The sequence below is a fragment of the Gavialis gangeticus genome, unplaced genomic scaffold (genome assembly GCF_001723915.1).
Source record: "Gavialis gangeticus isolate Ggan-Ray unplaced genomic scaffold, GavGan_comp1, whole genome shotgun sequence".
Classification (NCBI taxonomy): domain Eukaryota; kingdom Metazoa; phylum Chordata; order Crocodylia; family Gavialidae; genus Gavialis; species Gavialis gangeticus.
The window spans coordinates 48,380,298-48,390,513 of NW_017729029.1; the positions used below are offsets into that span (position 1 = coordinate 48,380,298).

Below are 10,216 nucleotides of genomic sequence, written 5' to 3' on the forward strand. Positions count from 1 at the left end.
CAAGCTGCAGATCTGGGACACGGCCGGGCAGGAGCGCTTCAGGTGAGGGCGGGAGGGCAGCCTCCATCTTAGGTGCGGCCGGGCAGGGCCCTCGCTGGATGGGCCCCTGGCGCCAGCTTGGTGCGAGTGGGACAGGAGCAGGGGAAAGCTCTGCGGAGGCCCAGGCCGCTCGGCTTTCCCTTTCTGCAGCGCGCCCCGGGGTGACACGGCGTCAGCGCTGCGCCCTGGGGTGACACGGCGTCCGCGCTTTGCCCGAGGGGTGACAGGGCATCTGCACTGCGCCCCGGCGTCCGCGCTTCGCCCCGGAGTGACAGGGCGTCCGTGCTGCGCTGAGCCGTGCCCCAGGGTGACAGGACGTCCGCGCTGCGCTTCGCCCCAGGGGTGACACGGCGTCCGCGCTGCGCCCCAGGCATGTGACATTGCACTGTCGGTGCTGAGAGTTAATCACCGAATGCAGACCAGGTGCAGCGCGGGCGCTTCCGCGTGTAGACCACGTCTGTGGTGTCACCGCTTTGCACGTGGTCTGCTCGCTGTAGCTGGCAATGCCGTGGAGCACATACACCAGGAAGACCTTTGCCCCCCCTCCACGGGTCTCTTTGTAGACGAGGCCGGAGATGCACTTTGCGAGCCGGGCAGCGGAGGGCCAGCTTGGTGTCGGTGTGAAGACCTTTGTGGTGGCACTGGGTGCCTCCTTGCCCCAGCCCCTCGCCCCCTTTGCCGGCAGCCAGGCCTGGTCAAACGTGCACTGGTGCTGGGCAACATGGACTCAGTACACAGCAGTTCTCATATTCTTGTCCATTAGGAAAAAGTACACGTTTGGTTTGCCCAAAGTGTGTGTGTGCACACTTGCACCTGTGTGCGAGAGAGACGAGGGCACGGTGGCTTTTCTTTTGCCCATTTAGGTTGATGGGAAAAATTTTGCTGAAATGCAGGCACCCCCTTGTTGGGCTCTCTCTGGCAAAAATAGGTCAAGACTGAACTCCCCCTTAGATATGGAAACAGAAATTCACTGAGCTTGTGAAGTCAACGCAGATCTATCACAAACGGTGGCTTTGGCACCAAAATGCAGTTTCCGCCGAAAAAGGAAGGGTGAAAATGTAGCGACCTGCCATAGAGCAGCAGCGGTTGAGACTCCAGAACGTGGCTACTGAAAGTGTAGCTCCACCAAAAACAGTTGCTTCGTTTTCAAGTCTACAGATTATGGGACAGAAATAGGCCAGGTTTCTGGCTACCTACAAGAATCACGTTCCTACCTGTGGGTTGGCTGCTGTGATAAGATGCCTGACAGCCTCCACACTGAAAAATAATCTAAGAGATTAATTGGTAGCAAGCTTGACTTGATGAGAACATAAAAGGTGCACATGTGGTAATATCCACAGGATTCCCTGCAGAACCATATGGCAAATTGCAGTCATGTGGTAATTTGTATTTATCATACGTCTTTGACCTGTATGTTGCCCATTAATCCTTCTCCCTGGTGGACCCCTTCCATCACTCCAGATCTCCGAGCTGCTTCAGGAGGCTGCCATCTTTGCTTTTAATGATCTGTTTGAGAAATTATTCCCCTTTTTCAGTCAGTAGGTTAAATCCCCTCCCTCCTTTCCCTGCGCTGAGGCAGAGACAGAAACCTTGCAACCTTTCTTGGCTAGAAAGAGAAGCCTTATACCCAGGTTCCAGCTGGTACAGACTCTGGCACTGGACCTTGGCATTTATAGGGACCTGATGGAGAATTGGTGTCCTTTTGCCTCCCCTCTGCCAGGCCCTTTTGTAGTGTATAGGAAGCCTGATTTCTTCCCCCCCACCCCCACCGCCTTCCAAAACATTTCTCTCTCAATTTACAACATTTGGCATACTGGGATTAAGTGCATGTCTGCTTATACCTGCTGCTGCTGGCTGGCCTCTCCCGGGTGTCACATAAGAGTGTGAGCTCTCTTGCCTTCATTGAGAAGGAGGGATTTTTGCCACAGAAAGGATTTTTATGGCAGAAAGCTGCCCTGTCTTCAAAGTGCTCATTAGGCATTGAAAACAAAAGAGAAGGGCTCATACTGTCTGACAAAAATGCTTTCCCTCCCAATAGCTCCCGTTTTGGTCTCTTGAGATGCCCTTGTTTTACTAATTAAGAGCTTGCTCTTGATGAATAATGATGATTATTAGGAGGAGAGTTTTCCAGTCACCCTAGTCCTTGCCACAACCGAGACCTGAATTTCCGATGGAAAAAGCAGCAGAGAAACGAACACTGAAAAGCATGCCCCTCTCTCCCTTCGTCAGACCTTCTTGGTATATTATAAAGAATGAAGAATGAGGCATGAGTCCATTTTTCTTTCTGCTCCTTCCCAGGTCACCTTAAAGCTGTGACAGCATTATGAATGGAAAAGGTCGTTTTTACAACACGGTGGTAGCTGTAACAGTTTCTCCTTCAGTGAGCTCAGGGATTTTCAGGCAGAGGCAAGTGAAAATAGGACCAGTGAAATGCGCTGACCCTGTCTCAGTTGTGGTATACGTAGGTGTGCCAAGATGGGGGCAGGAAGGTATTGTGGGCATTGTGTCTCTCTTGTGGACCCACCTCCTCCGTACTCCGGTCCCATGATTTTATCGCAGCAGTTTGCTTTTCCCACGTAAGCAAACAGTCAATGTCAGGGTAGTGTGGAGGGCACATTTGAAAATAGTCTCTCTGCTCTGATGGCTGTGAATGCTGGGACATGCCTGTGCCAGGCCATTTTGCCTGTGCATTTCAAGGTAAATCAGGAGTTGTTCCATGAAATTAATATTAGGCATGTGCCGAAATCCTGTTGCTGACATGGAGCTCAAAGTGAGATGTTTTGCAGGAAAAGCATCAAGTCATGGAGGCTGTTTGGAACATGGAGCCACTTTTGAGGGGAGAGAACTATCTTCCCCATCCTGGACCGAGCAGGTTTTTGTGCCTCAAATGTCTCTAATTCTGCAATTTGTTCTCTTCTCACCTCAAGTGGCTGGGAGGGATCCAGCCAGTGTCTAACATTAACAAGAATCAAAGCATCCTCTTAGGTAGTTTGAAGGTGCCTGTATCGTATTGCTGTTGAGTTTGCCTCAGTGACCGAGAGGCTGCAGCGGAAGCTCTGAGCGCGCCGGGAAACAGATCCCTCTGTAGCAGCTGGGGAGGACTAAAAGGCTACCGAATCTGATTACTGCTGCTGAGGGAGCAAAAGGCAAATCGCACAGCTCAGTGCCAGATATGCAGAGCTGCTTACGATGCTGAGCCAGATGCTTGGGAGGGAAGAGATTATCCACAGCACAGCCAAGAAATCCCTTTTCCTTCTCTGTTCTCTCCTGTTTTTCTGTGGATTGCCCTCCCCGCTCCAGCATACTATGGCAATGCTGTTCACTGCTGATAGGTCAGAATTTAGGAACTCTTAAGTACTCATTTGGGAGCAGCTTCTCTGAATATATAAAAATTGCAAGATCCATTAACCTCCTACCAACGTGATCCACATTGGTTAATTGGTTCCTGTTTTGTGACAAAAGAGCAGCAATGCATTCCATCCTCGCATAGGATCCCACCAAGGAGAGAGCGTTTTTGAACAGGAGCTCCTCCCCACGTAAAGGTATAATTACTATTTTATTCACAACAAAGGGCTATTCAGCAGTTATGACAGCCTCCTGGTTATTTATCCAAGGTCACTTGCCATCCAAATGTAAACCTGGTAAGTCCAAATGTTACAATTTAGTTCTGTACGCTTGATTTGTTCTATTAGCTTGATTTCACTTCCTGTGCCTGTCTGCAGAGAGATCTGTCCTTGCTCAAAAAGATCTTGGAAGTCCCAAGCCTACCTACTGCCTATCCCCCTTCCCTCCCCTTTTAGATCTGCTTCACTTAGTTGTTGGAGCAGAGGTAAGTATTGCACTCCCCTTTCAAATGCATCAGTGATGATGCCTGTACTACAATGTATTGCATCAGCTGTAAAATAATTAATTTGCACGTCTGCGCATACAATCATGCAAGAATGTACCTACACCTCCTCTGCTTTTCCCTAAGGCTTCTCTGTTCTGGCTTCTAACTCCACAGCAGTCTATTATCAATCCCACTTTTTTGCCTTACAAACAGCTATACTTTGTTGAGTATTTAGTTCCAAAAACCTGCCTTTCTGGGAAAAATCCTTGCCTCTGTTACAACACTTTTAAACCGGAGGTGAATTGATTGTGGTCTACGTGTGATGAACATGGGGAAGAAGCTTCTGACAACAGACAGTTCCATAATCTAGCAGGAAAAGTTGTAAGATGCAATGATTGGAAGCTGAAACTAGACAAATTCAGACTAGAAATTAGATGCAAAATTTTAACGGGGGGTAATTAACCACTGGAACAACTTAACTAGAGATGTGGTATATTCTCTTATTACTGGAGGCTTTAAGTTGTGAGTGGACACGATTTTTTTAAATGATAGGCTGCAGCTTAAACAGAAGTTACAAATGAGGCAAAAATGATTGGGTGAAATTCCTTGGCTTACATAATTCCATTTTTTCTGGCCTTCAGATTTCTAAATTTGTCCAACCAAATTTCTGCTACCAGACTCAGCTGGTCAGAAATGTTACATTAAGGGAAAAAAGAATCTAAAAAACAAGCCCCCCTTTCCCACCCGCAAAAGACCCCATACTGGTCCCCAAATGCTCAGCCTTTCAAATAACCTTTATTTTCTTGTTGTGTGGGTTTCTTCTTTTCCAGATCCATCACCAGAGCCTACTACAGGAACTCAGTAGGCGGCCTCCTCTTATTTGACATTACAAACCGCAGGTCCTTCCAGAACGTCCATGAGTGGCTAGAAGAGACAAAGGTGCATGTCCAGCCCTACCAGATTGTCTTTGTCTTGGTAGGTCACAAATGTGATCTTGACACACAGCGGCAAGTTACCAGGCATGAGGCCGAGAAACTAGCTGCTGCATATGGTATGAGATACATTGAGACCTCAGCTCGGGATGCCATTAATGTGGAGAAGGCCTTCACCGACCTGACTCGAGATATTTATGAGCTTGTTAAAAAGGGGGAGATTTCAATCCAGGAGGGCTGGGAAGGGGTAAAGAGTGGGTTTGTACCAAATGTAGTACACTCCTCGGAAGAGGTGGTGAAATCAGATAGGAGGTGCTTGTGCTAATCACGTCTAGTGAGAAAAGCTATGATGAACTCTACTAACCAAACATACTCTACTAAGTGAACTCCGTGTGACAGAAGGGGTGTAATGCTAGTGTGGTGAACATGTTGTTTTGGACACTAGAGGAACAGAACCAGAAAAACAATGTTCCGTTCCAAATAACCTTCCAGAATCGGGGGGGGGGAGGCTACAAACTTACATGAGAATGAACAAGGATGCATGATTACGTTGTAGGAGATGGGAGGCATAAGAGCAAGCTGATCTGAACCAGGTGGTACGCACCAGGGAATTTTACATGTCCTGTTTTAAGTAAATCTATAGTTATACACTGCGTGCTGAAGCCACAGTATGAATAGTCTATTAGTATGAGACATGCGTGTAGAAAAAGAGAATGAGAATGTTGGTGTCAACAGTTATTTCCAGAAAAACGAGAATGCAGCATGGTTACCCCTCATGAACAATGCTTCAGTTGTTAGCTCAAAAGGAAACCGTTTTTCAGATGTGGCATGCACATTTCTGGTGTTTAATGTTCTTGTACCTAAAAACCTGTAGTAAAAACTCACTGGTATTAAAAGAGGAAACTAAGGGTTGTTTTATTGGTAACTAAAACTTAATCACCACCTGTCCTTATGGGGTTATTAGTCTTACCACACCTGGCCGAGACTCTTGACAGTAAAATCCAGCATAATGGTTCCAGTTAGGATTGAGGTACGAATTTAAATATTAAATATAATCTAGCTAGATGATTGTACTGGAGATACCTCTGATTCAGCGATTTCCAGTGTAATTAACAGATTAGGAACATAAAGCTTCTCAAGTGTGTCCCGCCATCCTGTATTTCACAGACAGGTCATCACCACCAGGAACCAGCTGTCAGATGGGGAAACACTGCTGTTTCTGTCTGCAGTGCTGGGTTGTGAAAATCCCTCCTACTGCTAAGCCCCTTTAAGCTCCACTTACTAGGAAAATGGAACAAACGCATGAACATTCCAGAGCATAAATTAAACGCATCAAACACCCAGAAAGGTGAGTATTTTTTAAAGAATAGTGCTAAAACAGAGCAGCCACTGGCAACCTATTCTGGTCCCTAAGTGTCATTTTCCTTATTGGAAGGACCTGGAGGGAGGAGCATAAGAATAAACACCTGAGTTGGTAGAAAGGCCAGAGAAGGCCAAGAGGGAATATTTTCTCCTCTTTGAATCCAGTCATATCCATCTCAGGTAGAATCTGATGATTAGGTAGCTGCATTACACAGGCTCTAACTAGGCATTTATTTTCTGGGAACAGCATCCATCATTTGAACTTTACTTCCTCTAAGTATCAAAGTAAGCTTTTGAAATGTAGCATGATAACCATGCACCTGAATTGTACCTAGGGGCATCAGTTTATTAGCAGAACTTACAGTGAGATTTATTCAAGTTTGCAAACTTTACAAGCCAAACTGTTAAAGGCCTGGAGGGTTAGGTAAACCATATAGGCGTGTCGAGTGTTTGAATGCAGGCCTCTTAGTAGACAAGTATTCCTAATTGCTTTTCTAAGGTAACATGTTCCATAAGAGTATGCTTTTTTGGTTGTTAACAAGTTGAACCAATCTCTCTTCAGATCTGTTTCTGTATTTTGTACCATTTGGCCAGGACACTGGATCATAAAAATAATCACAGCCTAGGTATAAAAGCTGTACATGAAGACAAGTAATATTTTACTTTTATACTTTCTGGTACCAGTTCTAGTTCATTGCTTTTGTTGCCAATAAATTACCACCTGCTGAGCAGAGAAAGGGATAGTGGAAAAAATGGGTACCAGCAGGAGAGATAATGCTGCAGCTTTTAACTTTGAAGCCCAATGGTCAACCTTGCTTAGCTCATAAATGTGCTGAATTTGCTGACCTCATGCTACAGGTCTGTCAGACTCCTTCCATTGATTTGAATGGATGTTGCATTGGGCCCACAGTCTGCAGAGGGCATTTTGAAACCCCCTTCTGGAATGGCATACATTTGGCAGGATTGGGAATGAGGAGAGAGCTAGAATAGTATGAGCCACGTGTCCACAACTTACATTGACACCAATTGGAGCTGAGGGCTATTGGCAGAATTGTGCAGAGACCTGCTCGGCACTTCTTCGGACTCAGAACAGAGCCACCAGTCTCTAACTTTGGTAGACACAAAGGTCAGGTTGACATACTTCCATTCATCAAATAAAAAAATATGCCAAACCACTGTTTTGACCATTCCAAGTCTGGGCCAGTTCTACAGTTGTCTCTGATATTCTTGTTGAGGAGAATGAGTCTTAAATAATATTTTTTGGACACAGAAGGAAGTAAAACTAGTAGGGTTCAGGTATCACCAGATTCTCCTAAGCCAGCACAGCAGGGACCTGGCTGATGGGGAAAGTGATGGAGTTTTTCATTGCATTTGCTCTTTTTTACTGTAATGAAAAACTGCATTTCATTTAGTGGGCATAGGGGTTTTGTTTGTTTGTTTTTCTAAGGCAAAAAGTCATAAGGAATTTTATTCAGGCCTTAAGAGTAAATGTTGAATTTATCGGAGAAGTATTGTAGTTCTAAAAAAGGTGCAGTATGAAAACATTCTACACCATCTTAACTTACTTAAAAGGATTAAAACAAAAGAAAAATGGTTATATTAAATAAGAGAGATCATTATATACATCTTTTTTCTAATTCTACATTTTCTAGGCAGCTTATAAAAACATAAGCAATGTAGAGTCATCTGTACAAAGTTTGGAGTTTCTTTTCTAAGATGAAAAAAACTTATAGGCTACGATAAGCATTCTTTTCTAAGAACTGATTTTAATGCTTTGACTATGGCAAGAGGTATTGGAGAAACTGGAAAGCAAAACTTTCAAAGGATAAAGTTTCAGGACCTCTTTTACTCTAGGGGAAGTCAGTCGAACAAAAACAGACTTTCTGTGGTCCAGATCACAGGTTAAAAACAATCTGCATGTTAGATTGGAATTGCTCAGAACCTCCAGAATAAAAGTATACTGTACACTTTTCCTAGCTTTCTGTTATGCACTGTAATGAAATGTGAAAAAAATGCTGTATTTAGCTGTATGTGAATGAAAACATGCTTGTATTTAGCAAAATGGTTAATATGTGATTATGTGAAATTCAAAACTTGTAAAGAAACTCTTTGTGGTTTTTCCTTCCCCCATTCTTCATCAGTAAGCCATTTAGTAACTGTATTACTTCTTACAGCTACCATGACTGAAAACCCAATACAAGGTAGATCAATAATAAACAACACACAGTCTGTTTACAATAGAATATATTATGCATTTTCTCTAATGGTGCATGTTTGGAAGATGTCCTTTTAAAGATGCTGACAGCCTTTGTGAAATCAATTGGCTTCTGGAGAAACTCCCATGCTGCCCTAGAGCTATCATACAAAAAAAACCCAACCATGACTTTTTGGTAAGGTAATCGCACTGTTCAGAGAAACATTATTATAGCAGGTATTCCAAATAATGAAGTATCACGGTACAGATCCTCAGTTGCTGTAAGTTGTTTTAGCTTCCCCACATTCAGTTGCAGTGGAGTTAGTTCCTCAGCTGCTATAAACCACTATCCCACCATGAAACAGTGGAGATTTAAAAGGTGGTGGTAAAGCATCCTGTATCAGAGGAAGGCTGAGTGGCAAGAAACAGTTAGAGCTCGCTCTGTCTTTTTTCTCCTTCAGATAATCTCTTGCTGAATGGTGAAATGCTGAAAGTTTTTTAAAACTAAGGAAGAGTTACCCCTTTTGCAGGTCTTAACCATAGCATAGCAACCAAACGGTCAGTGTACACTTAATGAAGGAGAGTTTATAAGCAAGAGCTTAGCCTCTTCAGGAAAGCTTTGCTGCTTCAGTGTATGTGCCTAGGGTGTTATGCTAAGCATGTTAGTGCCAAGGATAAAGCATTAAGCAGTGCTAAGGGGATATCATTCACTGTGCTTAGGTTTTGTTCCCTTTCTGCTCCCTACTCCAGAGCACTAGCTGCTTGTTAATGTCATGCTGCAGTATATATGCTGCCTTGTAAATGCTTAACTTGACATTTTATTGTGCGTACTGAAGAAATGCAATCATTGCCCTGGAAGCATCCACCAGGAGAGCTGTTTTACAGTAGGTTTGAGCTGTTGTACAACAGATTCCAGCGTGAGGAACTTGCTCATGGAAGGAGGAAGTGGATTCAGAGGAAAGGAGATCCTAGGAAAGCAGCAGTTGCTCCTCATTGCAAATGGTCTCATATGGCTCCTTCATACTCTCCTGTCTGCTCTTAGGGCAGTACCATCTGTAGTCAGGCCATCTGCTGCATACATGGCTGCTCTCTCAAGTAAAAATCACTATACACAATCTATTGTGATACAGCATTTAATGCAGCCACAGAAGCAAGCAGCATGGCCCTGCAGAGGTACAGAAGTGAGCCACGCCTGAGCATGGCAGAGCAGAGAGGCAGCAAAGGGGAGGGGGGGGACAAGAACCTTCAGTGGCATGCAGACAGCCAAAATCCTTGCTATGACACCCCAGCTTGGTACAGGTTTCTCTATGCAAAAGAATCCCATCACTCCACTTATGAGTAGAGCAACAACCTCACATTTAGTAAAAATACTGCAAACTTATTTTGTGGGTGTGACAATCCTTTACAGAAGAATGCATAAAGCTTCACCCAGTAATTTCCCATGCTGAATCTATTAGCTTGACAATTATTTTTCCTATTGCCTGCTGACAGAAGCATTGATCCAAACTCTCACTACTGCTACCAGGCCCAAGGTTTCCCTGCTTATTCAAATAAACAGCCTGTTGTCACAGCATCCAAATCCATGGCTGCACCTAAGATGCTTTGATGTATGCACATAGGCTGGGATTCTGTTGAACCTGAGAGAGAGATGGGCTTTAACATCCACTTCCAGTGGTCTCTCATCAGATCTGCTGTTGCTGCTCAACTGTACACTACGCTTAGATCTTGCAGATCCACTGGCTTCCCACCTGACAAAGCCTGAGCTGCAGCTTCCCCATCACAAACCCAACCTGCAGGATTGGCTGACACCTACCTCCCCTCTCCATCAAGCTGCTGCCAAACCCTTGCTTGTGCTTCTAA

General features: G+C 44.6%; 1 protein-coding gene across 1 annotated transcript in view; it reads left to right on the plus strand.

The window, feature by feature from the left end:
• Positions 1-8,400, plus strand: part of RAB39B (RAB39B, member RAS oncogene family) — an 8,708-nt gene extending 308 nt beyond the window's left edge. The window contains exons 2-3 of the mRNA XM_019521558.1: positions 11-42; positions 4,699-8,400. Coding sequence (XP_019377103.1) covers positions 11-42; positions 4,699-5,125 — 459 coding nt within the window. The 3' untranslated portion in view covers positions 5,126-8,400. The remainder of the gene's footprint in view (positions 1-10; positions 43-4,698) is intronic.
• Positions 8,401-10,216: the final 1,816 nt, after the last annotated feature.